Source organism: Pipistrellus kuhlii, unplaced genomic scaffold (assembly GCF_014108245.1).
Source record: "Pipistrellus kuhlii isolate mPipKuh1 unplaced genomic scaffold, mPipKuh1.p scaffold_m20_p_22, whole genome shotgun sequence".
Classification (NCBI taxonomy): domain Eukaryota; kingdom Metazoa; phylum Chordata; class Mammalia; order Chiroptera; family Vespertilionidae; genus Pipistrellus; species Pipistrellus kuhlii.
Window position 1 is genome coordinate 3,397,540 of NW_023425521.1, and position 22,033 is coordinate 3,419,572.

Consider the following 22,033-nt stretch of genomic DNA (forward strand, 5'->3'; position numbering starts at 1 on the left):
TCCAGTACGGAGAGAGAGGCGTGCATACTAGTTTGATGATTCCAATCTGATGGCAAATAAGGATTCAAACCAGAAATTATCTGGCTCCAGTGCTCAGAAGAGCAGTGAAAGGCAGGACCGTGCCCTAGCCTTGGCTCAGTGGATGGAGCATCAGCCTGTGGACTGAAGGGTCCCGGGTTCGATTCTGGCCAGGGGCGTATGCCTGAGTTGCGGGCACATCTCCAGTGGGAGTGTGCAGGAGGCAGCTATCGATGTCTCTCTCTCATCGAAGTTTCTAACTCTCTATTCCTCTCCCTTCCTCTCTGTAAAAAAATCAATGAAATATATTCTTTTTAAAAAAAGGAAAAGAAAGAAAGGCAGGAACGTGACTGGCTTGGAAAGGTGAGAATGGCCAGAACTGGAACAATAATAGCTCGTCATCTTCAAGTGCTCACTACAGACCAAAACCCCTCCTGAGGATATGATCTTATTTAATCCTCACGTCAGCTGATATCTTCCCCAATTTAGGGATGAGGAACTGAGACTCAGAGGTTTTGAAACTTCCATGAATTCACACACTTGGAGCCCTCTTCTCTACGCTACGGGGCCATGGGTGGTGTGACCTGACTTCTCTTTTTTGAACATCCAGAGAAGTTTCTATCTTCAATGTTATCTCAAGGGCCCTATGAAAAAATAGACACTGTGGCAGTTGTCTTAGCCCCCTGCTTACTGGGGTGCCCTAGGCCCCTGTGTAGGGGAGACCCAGAAAACAGCATGGGGAAGAGCTGGGGTTCAAACGGAAGCAATCCTGGCCCTCAGGCCCACTTGCCCTCTTACAGAGGGAACTACTACCCCTCCAACAAGACCTGGAAAGAACTGGGGGGGGGGGGGGGGGAGGATTAGTAGCTGTGCAGCTTGGGTCCCCCAGGTTGGCTCTAAGCCTGCTTTCTTACCTGAACCATGGGGACGACAAAGGCCTTCCAGGTGGCTAATGACGACAAATGTTCTTACCTGGCACACAGTAGGGGCTTCTGTTTACCACGAATATTATAACCTGACTCCCTCATCTCTTGGTTAGTGTGTCTCACATTTTGCTAAGTTTTTATTTCTAATCCTGTTCAACCATTAACCATAGTGTAGGCACTTAGCTCTCACTCATCTAGCCTAAAACCTAGGGAGCCAGTGCGTTTTCACTCCTGGAGAGAGAATTGCAAAGGGGGGAAGGGGGGTACCCCACCAGCTGGTTTTATAAGTGGAAACAGGCTGGGGGACCTCGACCTTCTCAGGGACACGAACACCTGCATTCCAGGGAGGGCCAGGGAGCACAGGAACCCTTCTCTCACCTCCCACCCCGTTCCCCCACTCCCCACGGAGGTCAGTGCAGCTTGCTTCCAAGAACTGGCCTGATCCTCAACCAGCCCTGTGGCCACCCGCAGGGACTCCCTGGTCCCGCCACCAGCCCTACCTCCGCACCCCTGTTCACACCAATGCTAGCGTCTGCACCGCAGGACACCCCCTTGCTATGCTTGTTTTGAATTCACCGGAAAGAGAAATATCACGTCTGCAATGAAAGTCAAATTTAACTGGCTTTGTGTCTCCCTGCGGGTGAGCTGGTTAAAGGAGAATGCCCAGGGGCCTGCCTTAGGCGCTTCCTTTGAGAGTAAGGTGTTTTTCCTGAACGCCTCCAGGCGGAGGCTCCGGCGTGGCCCTGAGCCCTGGCCCCGGGCTGCACTGATGCCCTGATGCTCTGGCAAGGCAAACATGGGGTAGCATAGCGGTTATTCATCCCAAGTTACAAGTGGGCAGCCTTTGCCGCAGGAGGTCAAGCTACGTTGCACCAAGCCGAGGCCGGGAGAGGGCGGGCAGCCCGATGCCGGAGTCTATAGTCTGACCCAGACCCTGCGGGGAGCCGGCAGGGAGGACGCGTCCGGCCCGACGTCCGGTCTCGGGTCTCCGAACCCGTAACCGATCCCGAGCCTCCTGGGACCGCCCGGGGGCTGGGATCCCTGGGGCTCCCGGAGCGCCAGCCCCGCCCCCGGGCCCGCCCCGGCCACGCCCTCGGCCACGCCCCCGCTCCTCCGGGCTTCGCGATTGGCTCCGCGGGCCGGGGGCGGGGCTGGGCGGGCCGACGTGATGGCGTCAGGCGCCCCGGGCGCAGCTTGCTGTTGTCAGTAACCGGAGGCCGCGGGTTCGGGTCCGAGCTTCTGCGGCCGCGGTGGCCGGGAGTGCCCCCGGCCCGCTCCCCGCTTCCCCCGGTAAGTTAGGCGGCGGGGCGTGGGGGGTGGCGGGCGGGCGGCGGGCCAGCGGCCCTCCACGGGATCCCGAACCCCCGGCTGCCTTGAGACCGCCTGCTTCAGAGCCCTCACCCTTCCCAGCCCGAACCCGGTTCCCCCGCTTCCTCCTCCGGCCCCGGCCCTCGGCCCGCACGGCCCCTGCGGCGGTCCCCTCTGTCCTCTCCCCCGGGACCTGACGCCGGCCCGCACCCCACCCCCTCTCCACCGGCCTTGCGCAAATGCAGCCTCACCCTTGGCCCCACTGTAGCTCAGCTCCAACCCCGATCCGATCCGGCTGCATTCCCCCGGCTCCCTCCGACACATGTCATCCTCACCCCAGCCCCTCTGGCAGTCCTAATGCTCCCCGCAAACCGTGAGACCCACCATTCTGGTTTGCCTTTTTTCTGGATCAGCTTTCTTATCCCAATCTCCGGCAGCTCGGCTTCCCAAGACCTGCTCACCCCAAACACCCACCGCTGCCCACTCTCCCGTAAGACCACCCCCAAAGTCAGCTTCCGGCTCACCCCTTTCTTCCTGGTAACTCTGATCCTCAGTCCTGTCCCAGGTCTGTATCTCGTCTGCACAGACTCACCCCCTAACTTCTCAGCCTATCTCACTTCCTGTCCATCTCCAGCTATCCTGAGGACATCCTCCTTCCCTAAGTCTTGGCTAAACCACCCCCAACTTTGCTGCCCCGGTTCCTTTCACTCTCACTCGATCTCATTTAAACTGGGGTCTCCATATCTTTTCACTTCTGTTGTCTTCACCCCAACCCTCTACCCATTCTTCCCTTGACACCCCCCCCCATTCAATCTGAGATCTTAGTTTATTTTTATTTTTTTAAAATATATTTTATTGCTTTTTTACAGAGAGGAAGGGAGAGGGATAGAGAGCTAGAAACATCATGAGAGAGAAACATTGACCAGCTACTTCTTGCACACTCCCTGCTGGGGATGTGCCCGCAACCAATGTACATGCCCTTGACCGGAATCGAACCTGGGACCTTTCAGTCCGAAGACCGCTCTATCCACTAAGTCAAACCAGTTTCGGCTGAGATCTTAGTTTAGTGTCCTGCCCGACCCACCAGCTGCCCCTTAACAGCCAAATCTACTTGCTTGTTCGGTCTAACAAGCCAGACAGTTAGAGACTAAACAGCTTGCCTGGTGTGTGCAAGGCCTCAGATGGTAAATAAGTATGGAAGAGTAGAGATACACCCACTTCGGTCAGTGGCTTTTTCTGGATATTTGGTCCCCTATACCTGTCCCAGGGATTATTAAATTACTAGAGGCCTGGTGCACAAAATTCATGCATGGGGTGTTGGAGGGGGGCAGGTGTCCCTCAGCCCAGCCTACACCCTCTCCAATCTGGAACATCCCTCTCACAATCCAGTACTGCTGGCTTCCAACCACTCGCCTGCCTGCCTGCCTGATTGTCCCTAACCACTCCCCTGCCAGCCTAATTGATGCCTAACTGTTCCCCTGCTGGCCCGATTGCCCCTAACTGCCCTCCCTTGCTGGCCTGGTCACCCCTAACTGCCCTCCTCTGAAGGCCTGGTTGCCCCCAACTGCCCTCCCTTGCCAGCCTGATCACCCCCAACTGCCCTCCCCTGCTGGCCATCTTGTGGTGGCCATCTTGTGGCCACATGGGAGTGGCCATCTTTGTGTGTTGGAGTGATGGTCAATTTGCACATCACCTCTTTATTATATAGGAATTTGTGTTGGCCCCTGGAATGGTAGGTATCTTTCAAATGCCTGGTAGGTGAGGAATGGCCACCCACCCAGCTCACTCAGTATGGGGCCACAGAAGCCATCACTTCCTTTCTGCTGGTGTTCTGGCCTTGAAGAAACGTATAAAGTACCACTGTGCAGGATTGGCTGTGGTAGCAGAGCCATGTCCATGTGCCATGTTGTCTTAGCACCTGGAAAGGACCCTCACAGAGGGCTCCTCCTGGCTAGATCTGAGAACAGATCAGTCCCAACACCGGACACTGGGAGCACTGGGAGCCAAAGGGGATGTTACATGTAAAGAGTGTAGGTGAGTGGGTCCCGGGAGGCCGAGGCCTAGGTGGGCATGGAGGTGGTTGAATCACTTCCTCTTTTGCAGCGGTTGCATCATTGACTTTTGGCCCCTTGGTTACCTATGAACACAGCTTAGTTGTCTCAGAAGGATATTCCTGAGGCCCAGGCCCCGTGCTCAGCCTGTACAGTCTGGGCTTTTGAGTGCGTGTTCCCTCCAAATTCCGGTGACCTGATTTCATAGGACTGGCCAGTTGACAGCAATTTTAAAGGGCCCCAAACAGAATCATTGTCTAACCTTGCCAGTGATAGTCTTGTTCCTTTGAAAATTGAATGCCCTTCTACCTCCTATTTCTCCCCATTAAGGTGTGATAGATCAGAATGGTTTTCAGCCTGTTGGTAGCTTGGTCTAATGGAAGGCGTTCCCACCTCTGAAGAGCTGTATACTTCAATTCTCCACAGCCTATGATAGGGAGATCCCCACCGAGCCTTGTTCTTATTTTATTCATCAGTTGACTCAGCAAGTATTTTCTGAGCCCTACTGTGTGCCATGCACTGTTCTAGGCACTAGAAATGGAATGGTGAATGAACTGGGCAAAGTACCTGTTTTTTTGTTTGTTTGGTTGGTTGGTTTTTTAAAAATGTATTTTATTGATTTTTTACTGAGAGGAAGAGAGAGGGATAGAGAGTTATAAACATCGATGAGAGAGAATTATCGATCAGCTGCCCCCTGCACAGCCCCTACTGGGGATGTGCCTGCAACCAAGGTACATGCCCTTGACCGGAATCAAACCCGGGACCCTTCAGTCCGCAGGCTGACGCTCTATCCACTGAGCCAAACCAGTTTCGGCAAAGTACCTGTTTTTATTCGTTCAGAGTTTGGCCCTTGCTAGAATCCTAAGGGATACTGGACAAGGCTATGGGAGGATGGGAGAAGAGGGGGGTTTGTTAATGGATGGAAAGAAAGAGGGAGGAAAAAAGATAGCCAGTGTTAACTGACTTCACATTTCTGGCCTCACCCATAGCACAAGCTAGAAGCTTCTCGCCCTCCAGCTGGACCAGAAATCCAATTTCCTTCAGGTGGAAGGAGACGCTGTTCACTCATTCATCGCTCACCAGGCTGAGGGGTCAGCTGCCTTTCTGAATCAGACGATTACTCTGTCATTCTTTCCCGACTGAAAACCATGACTCATCCGTCGGAGCTGGAGGAGCTGGATGACTGAAACGCCGGGCTGTTGTGAGCAGCCAGGTATGGGCTTGGATTCTGGCCACAGAGCGGAGGCTGCTGGGAATGGCTGAGGAGTCTCTGAGGAGAGGAGGCTGCTGTTTACTCAGATGGAGTGTTTTAAAGCGGTGAAGCCAGCTGCCCATTTCTTCTGTTAATGTAAGTCTCGTGTGGGCCATTTTTCTCTCTTCTTTCTTCCTTGGTTTCTGGAGGAAGTGAAATTACACATACTTAGAGGCCCAGGCGGCATAATGAAGAGAAACACCCAGAACCATTCTTTCCTAACTGCCTGTTAGAACATTTCAGAAAGGACAGCTCTGAAATTGGGCTGCCTCCATGCCAGCAAGATTGTTTTTAAAGCCTTACTTGATACATGGAGTTTCTGAGTGCCTCTTAAGGCTGTGTAAGTAATAAGTCTGCCTGAAACTCTTTGGACCGAAGACCCAAGGCGGTTTGGTCTGGCGACAGGCCCAGGGTTTGGAATGACGAGCCCAGCGAATGCAGTTCTCTACCTGTGGCCCGTTGGTACTGAGCCTGAGTCCTCTTTGTAAACCCTCCTCTCCCGGGACCGTTGTGGAGGTAGATGAGGTCAGAGGAGTTGGAAGAGCTATGGCGGGAATTAGTACTTATGGGGAGAGGTAGGTTTGGAGTTTCCTGAAGTCAGAAAGACACCTTTTCTTTCTTTCTTTCTTTCTTTCTTTCTTTCTTTCTTTCTTTCTTCCTTCCTTCCTTCCTTCCTTCCTTCCTTCCTTTCTTTCTTTTACAGAGAGTAAGAGAGAGGGGTAGAGAGTCAAAAACATCGATGAGAGAGAAACATTGATCAACTGCCTCCTGCACACCTACTGGGGATGTGCCCGCAACCAAGGTACATGCCCTTGACCGGAATCCAACCTGGGACCCTTCAATCCGCAGGCCGACACTCTATCCACTGAGCCAAACCAGTTTCTGCAGAAAGTCACCTTTTCTGCAAAACGCTGCCAGTGCTGTTTGAAGAACCCTTTGGTCGTGCTGCTCAGGGTCCCTCCGAACCCCCTTCGGCCTAGGTCTCCTGGGAGCCACACCTCCCTTTGGTGGGTTCTTAGTGTGAGTGAAGAGTGTGCTGAGGACAGGGAGGGAAACAAGTCCCAGAGCCTGGCCTGGGGCTGGCCGCCGGGAGCAGGATGCAGCCCTGAGACCCCAAGTGCTGTTCTGGCTCCACCAGCAAGTTCACGGTCATAGGTTGTCTGATCCCTGCCCCTGAGCCGGTTTCCTGCCTGTGTGAAGCAGTATGGAACGCACACCGTGGGCGGGGTTCTTTGCCTTCCGACCATGGAAGGTGTGCCCTAAACTGTGGCCCGGAGCCCACAGTCCCTGCTCTGTGCTGTGCCTTGTGCAGTGGCCTTTCTCCTGGATTCTTCTGTGCTGATGGCATTTTGTGGCTTTTCTGACACTTTGTTTTAGGCAGTAGTTACTTGTCTCTTATTTGACCCTGCTCTGACTTCTTAGTGTTCATCTACTTTGTTTTTGTGTTTTTTTAAAATAGTTTTTATTGGTTTCAGAGAGGAAGGAATAGGGATGGATATACATATATATAAAATCAACAGTGTGAGAATCGTTAATGGGCTGTCTCATGCACACACCCTTCGGGGATCGAACCCCCAGCCCAGGTATGTGCCCTTGACCGGAATCAAACCCAGGACCCTTCAGTCTCCAAACTAATGCTGTATCCACTGAGCCAAACCAGTCAGGGCTGTTTTTGTTTTTAATTATTAATGAGAGAGAGAAAGAAGGAGGAAGGGGGAGAGAGAGAAATATTGGTTTGTTGTTCCACTTATTCATGCATCCATTGGTTAATTCTTGTATGTGACCGGACCAGGGATCAAACCCATAACCTTGGCGTATTGGGATGCTGCTCTAACCAACTGAGCCATGCCGTTTTTTAGGAGGCCTCTGCTTGGCCAGAGCATCCACATTGGTAAGCCTCCCTCCCTCCGATGAGTACTCTCTTATTTTCAGTTCATTAGTTAATGAGGTCTTCATGGGCCGGGGCTGTGATTCAGATTGCTGAGGTCGGCTGAGCGGTTAGTTTTGGATCCCCAGGCTCGGTGCAGAAGGCAGCCTGAGGGAAGGCCTTGGCCACGGGGATTGCTGAAAGGGGTTAGATGAGCCCAGGGCCTTGGAGCCAGAGAACCTGGCATTGGCCCGCGGGGCTGCGCCGGAAGGAGCCCAGCCTCCGGGATCGGGCATGTTTGCAGAGGGACTCACCGCAGCACATGCCCTTTTCCCTGCTGGGCAGAGTGTGGAGCTGGCCTCCTGGGAGGGCCCTGGGGATGCTGGGGAGGTGTGAGCAGGAACAGAGTTGAAGGGTGAGTGAGAGGCAGATAGGGCTGCCGGCCCGGCCCAGTGTTCTTCCTGGTGGTCTGTCGCACCCTGACTAGAGCTGGCTCTGCCGGGCCTTCCTCGTGCACACCTCCCTCCCTCCGCATGCCCTTCCTTGGCCAGGTTGGCTCTGGGTGCTGTTTGCCCTCTGCCAAGTCCAGGGATTGAGCCTGAGCCTTTTCCACCAGGGCCTCCAGCTGAGGGGCCTTCCTCCCCGCAGTCTCCCATTATTGCTCCCTTTCCCCTCTGCCCCCTCAGCAGCCCTCAGCCCTGGCTCCCACCGGCCTCTTCCGGAAGGGAGGTGACCGCACTCACCTGCAGCTGGGAGGTTTCCTGAGCTGGCGTTGGCATTGCCCTGGGTGAGCTGGCGTTGGCATTGCCCTGGGTGAGGTGGCCTGCCATCTCAGCTCTGGGATCTTGGGAATCTCCTTGACCTTGGGCAGCCAGGGTTCCTTATCAGTCTGATTGTGGTAATAAAAGCCTCCCTAGAGTAGCTATGAGAAGTAGAATGAGGCAATATATGTAAAGGGTCTAAAACTCATTTAGCAGGCCTTGGTTTTATTAACTTCTTTAAGCCACAAGTTTCGGGGAGCAGAGACAGCAATCACCTTTTATTTTTGGTGTTTGCTCAAGCTCAGCTGTGTGCTCACTAGAGATTTGTTTAGATGTGAATGTGCCTGCCTGTCCTGGCCTTCCCAAGTGGCTGGGGTGGGGTCACCCAGCAGCCCCCTCAGACTAAGACCACAGCCCCTACCCCCACCCCCACTTCACCCTCAGTCACTACTCCTGGGAGGAAGCCAGCTGCCTGGCTCCATCCACCTGTGCATATTCACTTACACAGTGGCCTTCTCTGTGCCACATCCACGGGGATCATAGATACCATTTGCCCATGATCCATGTTAGGCCCTGTCCTGGGCACTTTCCACAGTCACATTCTCCATCTGAGAGGCTGATACAGTGCCCCCGTGTGCCTATAGCTGGTTAATGGCAAATTGAGATTAGAGTTGTCAACATAAGAAACATGCAATTCTACAGAGAATTTTTGTGAGTTTATTTGAACCAAACTGTCCACAATTGCCAGGAAGCACAATCTCAAGGGATTGAGGAAGTGCTCCAGAGAATGGCAGTTTTGCACCTTATTTTATACACTAGAGGCCTGGTGCACAGATTCATGCACTGGTGGGATCCCTGAACCTAGCCTGCACCCTCTCGCTGGTTGTGTTGTTTATCTGGGCCCGGAGCTGAAATACACCTGAGGCCTAGATGTTATCTCTAGGGAGGAAAGGTCAGGGGTCCGAGCCTCAGGACCAGCGATATGCTAGGGGAGCACCCGCCCTACAGTTGATTGTCCACTGCTGGGCACCTTGGACTCTGCACCCTGGTGACCTTCTATACCTGGCCCATCGTCCTTGCCCTGCTCTTGTCTAACTGCCTACAACAGTTTCACTTGCACTGTTCACTGCTGTGCGGCAGACACCAGGCTGAGAGGCGTCAGAGGGGGTGAGTGCAAGGCCCCGGCCCTGACTGTGACCTGTGAGGCCTGCTTCCTGGCCCCTGCGGGTTCTCTCACAGACAGCTGCAGCGTGCCCCGCACCCTCCGCTCTGTGTATAAATCATCAGCCTTTCATCCCTGCGTTTGGTGTGGCGTTAAGGGTACTTTCCACCACTCCTTGGGGCAGGCCTGTCCCTGGCACACAGGGCTCCTTCCCTCCCAAGATCCAGGCCCTCGGACTTTATCCTTCCTTGTTTCCTCCCTTAAAACCCACTTTCAGCTTTTCACTTTTGTTTTCAGAGGCCTTTCTTTCGGTTGCAGTAAAATGGGCTGACCGCCTGCTGGCTGCTTGGGGGCCTAGGGATTGGCTGGGGCGGTGAGTTGGGAGCTTGCTCACCTGGCCGCCATCTGTCTCCACAGGTGTCATGTGGTTTTCCCTGGGAGCTGCTGCCTGAGTGGAAATGCTGTCAGTGGTGGAGAATGGAGTGGACCCCCGGGATGCCATCTCGGTAGGTGACGAGGGAGGATCAAGAGAGGGGAAGGAGGTGCCCAGAACAGCCATTTCATTGGCTTTCCTGACTTTGAAATGTGTGGACACTGTCTGGAAAGAGAGGCCTCGGGCTGAGAAAAAAGTTATAGCAGAAGCAAGCTCCGAGGAAGTTCTGCCCTTTTGAGACCATCTTATTGGTGGTAAAATGAGAATTTACCAAAAAACAGTTGGGATTTAATAAAAGTTATCTGAAAATGAAGGATTTCTCCACAGAAGATGTATGAGTGGCCAGTAAGTACATGAAAAGATGCTCATTATTATCAGACATTAGAGGCCCAGGGCACAAAATTAGTGCAGGGGGAGTGGGGAGGCCCCCAGGCCTTCTGCACCCTCTTGCAGCCCCTCGCCCCTCGCCCCTCGCCCCTTACTGCCCGCCTGCAGCAGAGGCAGGAGAGGCTCCCACTGCGCTCGCCAGCCATCAGCCCGGCTTTTGGCTGAGCAGTGGTCCCCCTGGTGGTCAATGCACGTCATAGTGACCGGTTGTTCCACCATTCGGTTGACTTGCATATTAGGTTTTTATTATAAAGGACTAGAGGCCTGATGCACGAAATTCGTGCAAGGGGCTCGGCCCTCCAGAAGGACGTCTGGAAGGACATCTGGAAGGTCATTTGGCTGTCCGGTCTAATTAACATATTATGCTTTTATTATTATATCAATAGATTAGATAAATGCAAATTGAAGCCATAACGAGATAGTGCTTCACATTCCCTACGATGGCTACAACCAAAATGTCAGACAATAAGTGTTGGTGGGGTCGTGGAGAAATCGGAACCCTCGTACATTGCCAGTGGGGATGTAAAATGGTGCAGCCATTTTGCTAGTTTGCTAGTTCCTCAAGAAGTTAAACATAGTGCTTCATGTGACCTAGCAATTCCACTTCTAGATACACACCCATGAGAATTGAAAACATATGACATGTGTCTACACAAAAACTTGTTGAAACTGGACAACCAGTGCTGCCTGTCACTACTTGAGCCAGTTAAGTAGAGACAGGGTTGAATCATGTATGAGCATTTATTCCAATAATGCAGGTAATATGGGAGAGCAGCAGGTCACCCACAAAAATCTGCTCTACAGCCCTCCCCCTCCATAAGCCAGCTGCTTATATGGGGAGGACAAAGATTACATGGGGAAGTAGGAATTACAGGCAAGGGGAAGTAGGCAATAGGGGCTGGGGCAGGACTCCATTGTTTGGGCAATGCGGTTATTAATATTTCCACGATAATAAACAGTTCTTAAATGAGAATGGAAGGGATTCCAAAGTTGCCTCCCAGGGGCGTACAACTCCCAGCCAGGGTAGAATGTCCTTTCTTTAATCGGATCAAGGCAATCACAGTTAATAGAGCATGATTAATATTTCTTATAACTAGAGCTAGTCCCCAATATTCTATTTTGCCCCTAATATTGTGGGTGAATGTTCACAGTGTTAATGTAAAAACATTCAAGCCTGGTGAATTATTTTTGTGAGTTTATCTGAGCCAAACTGTTGGCAATTGCCGGGAAGTAGAATCTCAACAAATCTGGGATAATGCTCCAGAGAGCTGGTTTTTCATCTATTTTTATACATTGCAATCAAAGGAGGAGACGTAGGTGGGTTACATGAAATCCATTGGTGGTAGATTAGAGAGGTGGGAGAAAGAAAGCAAAAGTGTGTGGGGGGGTTGGGAGGGAAGACCTTTGGGAATGGATAAAAAGTAAAATTATAGACACATTACTCAGGTGGGTACAGGATAGTTAACAGTCAACAACTAACTCGATAATAATAAAGGGAATTTATGGTTTCTGCCCTGGTGTCATTTGTTGTGCCCTGAGGGATCCAGAAAAGGGGAAGTTACAAGCCACCCAGACATTACAATGCTATGTTATCATAGATGCAAAAAAACAATAAGCTCAGTTAAAATAAAGATTGACTTTGTCAGGGAAGGTATTGGCCTAGGATGGGACTACCCACCATAACTACTTTCAGTTAAAGTTTCATTTCAGACCATCCTTTGTGGTGACTTTAGGTCTCTGAGTTTGTAAGACTGCCCTGTAGGCCTTCCTGAGCCTGTCAGGTCAGCATGTGGCCTCTTTCGTCCACAATAGCAGCATTGTAGCCAAAAGGTGGGAACAACCCAAATGTCTATTAATCTATGAATGGATAAATAAGATTCGGTGTATCCATGCAATGGAATATTATTTGGCATACAAATGAATGAAGTACTGAATCATAAAGAATGCTACCACATAGAGGAAAAGAAGCTAAAATGAAAAACAAAAAACAAAAAACAAAACAAAACAAAACAAAACATGCTAAAGTGAAAGAAGCCAGACACACAAAAGGCTGCCTAGTGTATGATTCCACTTATATGAAAATAGAGGCCCGGTGCACAAAATTCGTGCATGGGGCGGGGGGGGGAGGTGTCCCTCAGCCCAGCCTGCACCTCTCCAATCTGGGACTCCTCGAGTGATGTCCGACTACCCAGTTAGGCCTGATCTGGGATCGGGCCTAAACGGGCAGTCAGACATCCCTTTCCCAATCCAGGACTGCTGGCTCCCAACTGCTCACCTGCCTGCCTTCCTGATTGCCCCTAACCGCTTCTACGTGTCACCCTGATCACCCCCTAACCACTCTCATGCCAGCCTGATTGATGTCTAACTGCTCCCCTGCCAGCCCGTTTGCTCCCAATTTTCCTCCTCTGCTGGCCTGGTCACCCCTAACTGCCCTCACCTGCAGGGTTGATAGCCTTCAACTGCCCTCCCTTGCAGGCCTGGTGCCTCCCAACTGCCCTCCCTTACTTGCCTGAAAACCCACAACTGCCCTCCCTTGCAGGCCTGGTCCCTCCCAACTACCCTCCCCTGTTGGCCATCTTGTGGTGGCCATCTTGTGTCTACATGGGGGCAGGATCTTTGACCACATGGGGGCAGCCATCTTGTGTGTTAGAGTGATGGTCAACTGTATATTACTCTTTTATTAGATAGGATAGAGGCCTGGTGCACGGGTGGGGACCAGCTGGTTTGCACTGAAGGGTATACCAGATCAGGGTGGGGGTTCCCTTGGGTCGTGGGGTAGCCTGAGTGAGGGGCCTGTGGTGGTTTGCAGGCCGGCCACACCTCCCAGCGACCCAAGCGGAGGCCCTGATATCAGGGATATATTTACTTTCTACAATTTAAACTTTGTAGCCTGGAGTGGAGGCTTAGGCCTGCTAGAGCAGGTGGAAAGCTTGGCTTCTTCTGTTGCCAGAGAAACTCAAACCTCTGTGGCTGCAGCCATCTTGGTTGAGGTTAATTTGCATACTCACTCTGATTGGTTGGTGGGCATGGCTCGTGGAGCGGGGTGATGGTTAATTTGCATATTGCTATTTTATTAGATAGGATGTCCAGAACAGGCAAATCCATAGAGACAGAAAGTAGATTCGTGGTTGCCAGGGTTTGGGGGAAGGGAAAAGGGAGTGACTGCCAGTGGGTACAGTATTTCCTTTTAGGGAAATGAAAAGGTTCTAAAATTAGATAGTGGCTAAGGTTGCACAATTCTGTGAATACTAAAAACCATTGAACTGTATACTTTAAATGAGAGTATTTTATGCTATGTAAATTATGTCTCATGAAAGTTGTTATAAAAACGGATCATTTAACTAACAATATAATATTTATCCAGAATCCTATCACCTAACAATTCAAACCAGTTTTTTAAAAGTATTTTTAAAAAATACATTCTATTGATTTTTTACAAAGAGAAAGGGAGAAGGAGAGAGAGTTAGAAACATTAATGAGAGAGAAACATCAATCAGCTGCCTCCTGCACACCCCCTACTGGGGATGTGCCTGCAACCAAGATACATGCCCTTGACTGGAATTGAACCTGGGACCCTTCAGTCCACAGGCCAACGCTCTATCCACTGAGCCAAACCAGTTAGGGTTTAAACCAGTTGTTTGTTTGTTTTTTGCAATCCCTTTCAGTCCTTTTCCAAATAATTGGGTAATTTTTAAATATATGTGCACATATATTTATTGATTTTAGAGAGGAAGGGAGATGGAGAGAGATAGAAACATCAATGATGGGAGGAAGTCATTGATCCGCTGCCTCCTGCACGCCCCACACTGGGGACTGAACTTCCGCAACCCGGGCCTGTGCCCCGACCGGAAATCGAACGTGACCCCCTAGTTCATAGGTAAAGGCTCAACCACTGAGCCACGCCGGCCAGGCTACGTGGGTAGTTTTGACAGAACTCTCTTTACTCTGTATTTCCAGAAGACTTGTATATTTTGTAATTTGTTCATTTAACAAACATTTATTAAGGACTCAGGGTTGAGTGAAAAGAGGAATCCTCCATGCTGCAGATCAGGAAGTATTCTTTCCACTTAACAGGTGAGGAAAGCAAGGCTCAGAGAGGTTGGGTGAGATGTCTGAGGTTCTCCTGCTGAGACTAAACCTGATTTTTCTGAATGTAGACCATACTCCTGCTTGCTGGTCTTTTTATTGTTCTAAAGCAGCACTATTGCCTCTTAGCTTCTTGATTCTGTCTGGAGTCTTGGTCACGTAACTAAGGTGGAACTCCTCACCTCTGTCCTAGATGGACTTATCCAAGTCCCATCGCCACTACTAATGATGGAGCCAGTACTTAAACATAAGGTTTGCATGGCTATCCGTCTATTGACACTTGGTTTAAAAAACAAAAAAGAGTCCTGGCCAGGCTGGCTCCGTTGGTTCGGGGTCATCCCACGCCTCAGGAGGTTGCCGGTTCAATTACTGGCCAAGGGCACGTGCCTGGGTTTTGGGCTCGATCCCTGGCAGGGGGCATGCTGGAGGCAGCTGATTGATGTTGCACTCGCACATCGATGTTTCTCTCTCTCTTCCTGTCTCTAAAAATCAAGCTATCCTGCAAAAAAAATAGATATACAAATATCTTTGCAAAAAATAATAGTATCTCTGGATGGTGTGTATGATTTTCCTTTTCTTCTGTAGGCTTTATCTTTATTTTCTATAATTAGCATGTGCTGGTTTTGCAGGAGGCACATACAGATACATACATACAGGTGTGTGCATGTGTGGTTGTGCATGTATTTTGTTCCACGGGTCACCATGGGGATTCTGAAGGCCTGTGTTACCTCTGACCCTGCCTAGGTCATCAAGAAGAAGCTGGTGGGATCCATGAAGGCGTTGCAGAAGCAGTATGCCTCCTCGGACACAGTGGTCACCAGCGAGGACGGAGATGCCAACGCCATGTGCAGCGCCCTGGAGGCCGTGTTTATCCACGGCCTGCACGCCAAGCACATCCGCGCGGAGGCCGGCGGGAAAAGGAAGAAGAGTGCCAACCAGAAGCCTCTGCCTCAGCCTGTCTTCTGGCCCCTCCTGAAGACCGTCACCCACAAGTGAGAGCAGCCGGGAGGGAGCTTTGGAGGGCGGGGCACGGGGCTCCTCATCTTTGTGGGAAAGCAGCAGGTGCTCGTGTGTCTAGAGCTTGGGTAGGCATTTAATCGGATCGAGGCGTTCAGGAGCTGAGTTCGGTACATCTGGGTCTGATCTTATCCAGGGCAACCCACCCTAAAGCCTGCATAGCTGAGGTCAGGTCACCTTCCTCTGCAAAAACCTGTAGCCTACGGGCTCCCAAATGCTAGCCTGGAGTCCGGTTCGCTCAGTGGGGGCTCGAGAATCTGTATCTGGACCAAGTTCCCAGGTGATTCGGGCCACAGCCAAGTGAGGGACCGTTGCCCCACGCTGCTTCTCCAGTTGGATTCTCAAAAACCAATTACTGGCCAAGGGCACGTGCCTGGGTTTTGGGCCCGATCCCTGGTAGGGGGCATGCTGGATCCCTGGTAGGGGGCCTCCAGCATGCCCGGCTCTGCCAACAAGTCACCCCCTCCTCCCCACACTGTGGTGCCAGTGCTCCCCCCTCCTGTCACCCGTCTGTGGCTTTCCTACCCTTCATGCTTGCCTGCTGTTAGTTTCATGTGCCTCCGAGGTCCTCCTAGCTTTCCCTCTTGAATCCCACAAGGCCCAGCTCAGAAACTGCACATTCTATGGCATCATTTTCACTCCAATCCAAAATGATCGCCCAGTTCTACTGGCAACGGGTGCCCCTGGACGCCAGTTACCTGGACGGAGGAAGCGACCACGTCTTTCCTCCGTGGCATGAGTACTGGCTCTTGCCAACCAGTCTATACAGTGACGTCTCCGTGATCCAGAGTCATTTCTTTTTTCTTTTTTTCTTTTTTTAAATATATATTTTATTGATTTTACACAGAGAGGAATTGAGAGGGATAGAGAGTTAGAAACGTCGATGAGAGAGAAACATTGACCAGCTCTCCTGCACACCCCCCACTGGGGATGTGCCCGCAACCAAGGTACATGCCCTTGACCGGAATCGAACCTGGGACCCCTCAGCCCCCAGGCCGACGCTCTTCCACTGAGCCAAACCGGCTTCGGCCAGAGTCATCTCTTGACAGAGGCCTGCTCTCCCCTCCCCAGGCACACCATCTCGGACCTGGAGCACCTGGTCTTTGTCAGCACGGACGTGGGCCGCTGCCGGGCCTGGCTGCGGCTGGCCCTCAACGACGGCCTCATGGAGTGCTACCTGAAGCTGCTGCTGCAGGAGCCGGCCCGCCTGAGCCAGTACTACCAGCCCTGCGCCCTGCTCCGGGACCCCGAGGAGAGCGAGTTCCTGCTCAGCTTCCTGCAGGGGCTGACGGCCCTGTCCTTCGAGCTCTCCTACAAGTCCTCCATCCTCAACGAGTGGACGCTCACCCCGCTGGCCCTCGCTGGGCTTTGCCCGTTCTCCGAGCTCGACCCTGTCACCACCTCGGGGACGGAACTGCAGCGGAAGGAGTCCCTGGACTCCATCTCCCACTCCTCGGGCTCAGAGGACATCGAAGTCCAACACTCGGGCCATAAGATCCAGCGGCACAGGCAGCTCACTGCCTCCTCCCTCAGCCTGGACACGGCCAGTTCGTCCCAGCTGTCCTGCAGCCTCAACTCCGACAGCCTCCTGCTCCCGGAGAACGGCTCCAAGAGTCCCGACCACTCCGAGGAGCCCATGTCCTACGACTCGGACCTGGGCGCAGCGAATGCTGATGACTCAGACCCGTCTCTGCACGAGTGAGTCCCACTGCTTCCCTCCCTTCTGCTTCCTTCCTTCTCTTCCTCTTTCCCTTCCTCCTTCCCTCCCTGTAACATGTGATTGCCTGTCACCGCACACTGAACTCTGTTAGGGCATAAGGCAAGGCAAGGGGAACATGTCTTCCTCAGGGTCTGAGGTTGCTGGGAGCTGTAACTGGAGTCAAAATGGGGGCAGTGAGGAAACGGATTTAGACAGCGCTCAGCTGGTTCAATCCAGCTCTCCTGGACACACACACCCCTTTATTAATTAAGGTATTACATATGTGTCCTTACCCCCCTATTGTTCTTCCATCCCTCCATTCATGCCCCCTTCATCCCCCCCCCCCCCCCCCCGTGTCTTTGTCCATTGGTTAGGCTTATATACATGCATACAAGTCCTTTGGTTGATCTCTTCCCCTTACCCATACCCTCCCCTACCTTCCCTCTAGGTTTGACGGTCTGATTGATGCTTCTCTGTCTCTGGATATGTTTTTTGTTCATCAGTTTGTGTTGTTCATTATATTCCAAAAATGAGTGAGATCATGTGGTATTTATCTTTCTATGACTGGCTTATTTCGATTAGCATAATGCTCTCCAGTTCCATCCATGCTGTTGCAAGTGGTAGGAGTGCCTTCTTTTTCACTGCAGTGTAGTATTCCATTGTGTAGACGTACCACAGTTTTCTAATCCATTTGCTGATGGGCACTTGGGCTGTTTCCAGATCTTAGCTATGGTGAATTGTGCTGCTCCCAGGTAACCTTTGACAAGTTATTTCATCTCTGGTGCTCAGCGAAGACAACTATTTTACACCATCTGGAGAGAAGGGAACTATAGTTCAAGGCTATATTTACAACTTCTAAAAGATACGGTACAGCATGATGCAAAAGAATGGTCTTCTGTGACCTCCCAGAGGATGCAAACCTGAGTGCTGCCTGGAGGAGGTGGTAGACAAATAGGCCAAGCCCAGGGGTGGGAAAGGAATATGCGGAGCGACAACATTGACTAGAAGAAGGGAACCTGGGCAGAGCCTTCTTCTTCTTCTTCTTTTTTTTTTTTTTTAATGCATTTTTATTGATTTTATGTAAGTATTTTTCTTGATTTCAGAGAGGCAGGGAGAGGGAGAGACTGATAGAAATATCAATGATGAGAGTGAATCATTGATTGGCTGCCTGCTGCATGCCTCTACCGGGGGTCGAGCTCACAACCCCGGCGTGTACCCTGACCGGGAATTGAACCAGGACCTCCTGGTTCATAGGTAAACACTCAACCACTGAACCACACCAGCCATGCTGTTTTTATTGATTTTAGAGAGAGGAAGGGAGAGAGGGAGAGAAACATCAATGAGAGACATCCATCAGCCTCCTAGTGGGGATCAAGCCTGCAACCGAGGCATGTGTCCTGACTGGGAATTGAACCTTTGTCCTCTTGATACATGGGACAATGCTCATCCAACTGAGCCACCCTGGCCAGAGCAGAGCCTTCTTCGTTCAGGCTTTTTAACATTAATTTTTGAATAATAGTCTATTTTTATGGTTAAAAAAAAAAAACCTAAAAAGTATTTCCCAACGCTATAACCATAATTATTTTCTTGCTTAGTCTTCCAGTGTTTCTAAATACATCTATAACAGAGATGCATACGCAGATTTTAAAATTGTATTTCTTTTTAAAAATATATATTTTATTGATTTTTTTTACAGAGAGGGATAGTTAGAAACACGGATGAGAGAGAAACATCGATCAGCTGCCTCCCGCACACCCCCTACTGGGGATGTGCCCGCAAGCAAGGTACATGCCCTTGACCGGAATCGAACTTGGGACCCTTCATTCCGCAGGCCGACGCTCTCTCCACTGAGCCAAACCGATTCCAACTCCCTTCCTCTCTTAAAATCAATAAAAATATATTGAAAAAAATAAATAAAATGGAGGACACCTCAGAGGGCTGGTTGAGGATCAGATGAGATGCCTGTCAGTGAGTTGCACACATAGGAATGTCTGGTAGGCACCAGGAAGAGCTTCTGAGCGCTGAGTGTGTGAGGTAGAGTTTTCAAATGTCACACGGAAGGCTTTAGCCAGAACTTGTTGGAAAGGAGCAGGCCCTGCCCCAACACGCTGGGCCTGTGGCATGACGTAGGTGCATTTACATGTCTCAGCCATTTGTTGCCTCTCCCACCTCCCACAGACCAGCCAGCCTTCTCTTTGTCACATGTCTTTTCTTTATCTTTCATGAATCTTGTGATTGGAAAATTCCAGCTTAAGGTCATTGAGCCAGTGGCCATCCACCCTGTGTGGTTAAAGGGGAACTAACCCAAGGGAAGAGGGTCAGGACGTACAGACCAACACTAGTGTGAAGACCCAGCATGCACTACACACACAGGTGTGCAAACACATATATGCAGCCTTCTTAGAGCATTTCTTGGAGTGCTTTAAGGGTAAAGAGTCTCACCATCAGTTGAGAGTTCACTTAAGCTATTGTTATTATATTACTTAAAGTAACTTAAAAGGTATGCATAGATACCTTGTGCTTATATACCTCTTAAAGTTGTAAAATCAGAACATCTACAAATAGCCCAGCCAGATAGCTCAGTTAGTTGAGTGGCATCTTATGCACCAAAAAGTTGCCAGTTCGATTCCTGGTCAAGGCACATGCCCACGTTAAAGAGGATTTAGTCCCTGATTGGGGTGCGTGTGGGAGGCAACCGATCAATGTTTCTCTCTCGTCCTGTCTCTGAAATCAATAAAAACAATTTTTTTTTAAAAAACCTACAAATTAAACATAAAGAAAAGTACAAACCATTAACATTCAAAATGAAATGTATTAATATAATATTTCCCTGAATCCACATTACAGTTTGTTTTTGTGTTTGTTGAGTGTGAATTGTAATTATCACAAAGAAGCCTGGGTACATTCTAATGGTTGAAAATGTAGACTCGGAAGCCAGACCCGAGTCTTCCTTAACCAACTTTTTGACCTTGGGCAAGCTACTCAGTCTTTCCGACATTCACGTCCTCATCTGTAAAATGGCGATGAGGATGTCTCAGAGGGATGCCAGGAAGATGGAGTTAAGACAGTGCTTCCAGCGGTGCCTGACATGCGGTGAGTGCCCAGTAGGTGGTGCTACTGTCACTTACTGCTAAGGCTCCTGAGAACTGATGACCTGAGTGCTACTGCTTGTCTCTGTAAGCGCTGCTGTGAGTAGCTGGTCAATCACATTTACCAGCTGTCATGAGGCCTTCCCTTGTGGGAAATGATCCTTAGACCATGCGGCCACCTCTTTGCAAGAAACCACAGGCTCAGAGCCACTGGTGGCGGTTCTTTCCCAGGTCGCCATCCAGAATCTCCACGCCATGCTTTTTATTTATTTCACACACACACACACACACACACACACACACACACACACACACACACAGAGGGAGAGAGATGCATATGCATAGAATACATGTGCTTTTTAAGGATTGTTTCTTAAGTGAATGTGCAAAGAAATTTTTTGAGCAAACGTTTTTGATCACCACTGCCCTGAACCAGAGAGAAGTGGAAACACTAGCAATTTCAGTTCTTTTTTTTCTTTCTTTCTTTTTCTAGAGAGAGAAAGCAATAGAACCGTCGATTTTGCTGTTCCATTTATTTAGGCATTCATTGGTTGATTCTTTTATGAGCCCTGACTGGGGATCGAACCCACAGACTTGTTATATCAGGCCAATGCTTTAAGCAACAACTGACCTACCCGGACAGGGCTGTTTCATTTGTTTGTTGCATTTTATTCAAAGTTTTCTTTCTTTTGCCTTTTCTTCAAAATCTCATTCTTGCACTTTTTCCAGTTGGGGTATCTATCTCTTATTCTCATTGGATCCTGAGACCAGGACTGCTTCTGATGAGGCCCTGTGAACTTGATTTCACCTTGACCTTGGTTTTGGTTTGGTGGACGCTCTAATTTATTGCACAATCAGTCACTCACTACTCTGCCTCCCAGGAGCCCACGAAGAGCTGGGACTTCACAGGGGATATAAAAATCTGTCCGCCTTGCCTAGCTGGTTTGGCTCAGTAGATAAAGTGTCGGCCTGCAGACTAAAGGGTCCTGGTTTCCATTCTGGTCAAGGGCACGTTCCTCGGTATCATGCTTGATCTCAGGCCCAGTTTGGGCATGTCAGGAGACAAGATCAATGTGTTTGTCTCTGTGTCTCTCTCGTTCCCTTCCACTCTAAAAATGATTGGGGCCCTGGCCGGTTTGGGTCAGTGGATAGAGCGTCAGCCTGCAGACTGAAGAGTCCCGGTTTCGATTCGGGGGCATGCTGGATGCAGCCAATCAATGATTCTCTCTCATCATTGATGTTTCTATCTCTCTCTTCTCTTCCTCTCCAAAATCAATTAAAATATATTTTTTAAATCAATGGGAAAACATGCCCTGAAATGTCTCCCTGGTTCATTTCATAATGTGGCCCAGCCTGTCACAGTGGTTTGGACACATACAGCTGGTCAGCAGATGTTCCTTCTTTCTTTGCCAGTGGAGACCAGCCCTTTGCTCCCAGAACTCAGCAATCCCTGTTCCCTGCAGGTCGCACCCCTGGATTTTTAGCTCTGTTTTCAGAGTGAGGCCATCGAGCAGGAACCAGCACCCACCTGCGTCTTCCAAACTATTTCACCAGCACATTTACACCTTTCTCTGATAGGTCACCTTTCTGTTTAATGAGACATGACTCACATACCATAAAATTCACCGTTTTAAAGTATACAGTTCAGTCGTTTTTAGTATACGCACAAAGTTGTGCAACATCTAGTTCAAGAATACTTCTATCACTCTGTAAGGAAGCCCCTTACCCATTAGCTAGGCATTTACCCATTTTGGACATTTGATGTCAATGGAGTCATATAATACATGGCCTTTTGTGAGTTCTTCCACATAGGATGTTTTCAAGGTTCGTCCATGTTGCAGCATGTATCACGACTGAATAATGTGTCCTTTTTTAAAAAAAATAAATTTTTATTGATTTTTTACAAAGAGGAAGGGAGAGAGCTAGAGAGCTAGAAACGTGGATGAGAAAGAAACACCGACCAGCTGCCTCTTGCAC

At 50.2% G+C, this 22,033-nt stretch overlaps 1 protein-coding gene across 4 annotated transcripts in view; it reads left to right on the forward strand.

The window, feature by feature from the left end:
- Window positions 1–2,083: 2,083 nt before the first annotated feature.
- Window positions 2,084–22,033, forward strand: part of PLEKHM1 (pleckstrin homology and RUN domain containing M1) — a 44,222-nt gene continuing 24,272 nt past the window's right edge. The window contains exons 1-5 of one of the 4 annotated variants that reach the window (XM_045586167.1): window positions 2,089–2,234; window positions 5,293–5,651; window positions 9,763–9,851; window positions 14,996–15,243; window positions 16,340–16,966. In XM_045586167.1, coding sequence (XP_045442123.1) covers window positions 9,804–9,851; window positions 14,996–15,243; window positions 16,340–16,966 — 923 coding nt within the window. In that variant the 5' untranslated portion in view covers window positions 2,089–2,234; window positions 5,293–5,651; window positions 9,763–9,803. Of the gene's footprint in view, window positions 2,235–2,689; window positions 2,743–4,152; window positions 4,287–5,292; window positions 5,652–9,762; window positions 9,852–14,995; window positions 15,244–16,339; window positions 16,967–22,033 lie in introns of those variants that run through there. The other 3 variants (XM_036451049.2, XM_045586168.1, XM_036451048.2) reach the window with 3 other exon arrangements.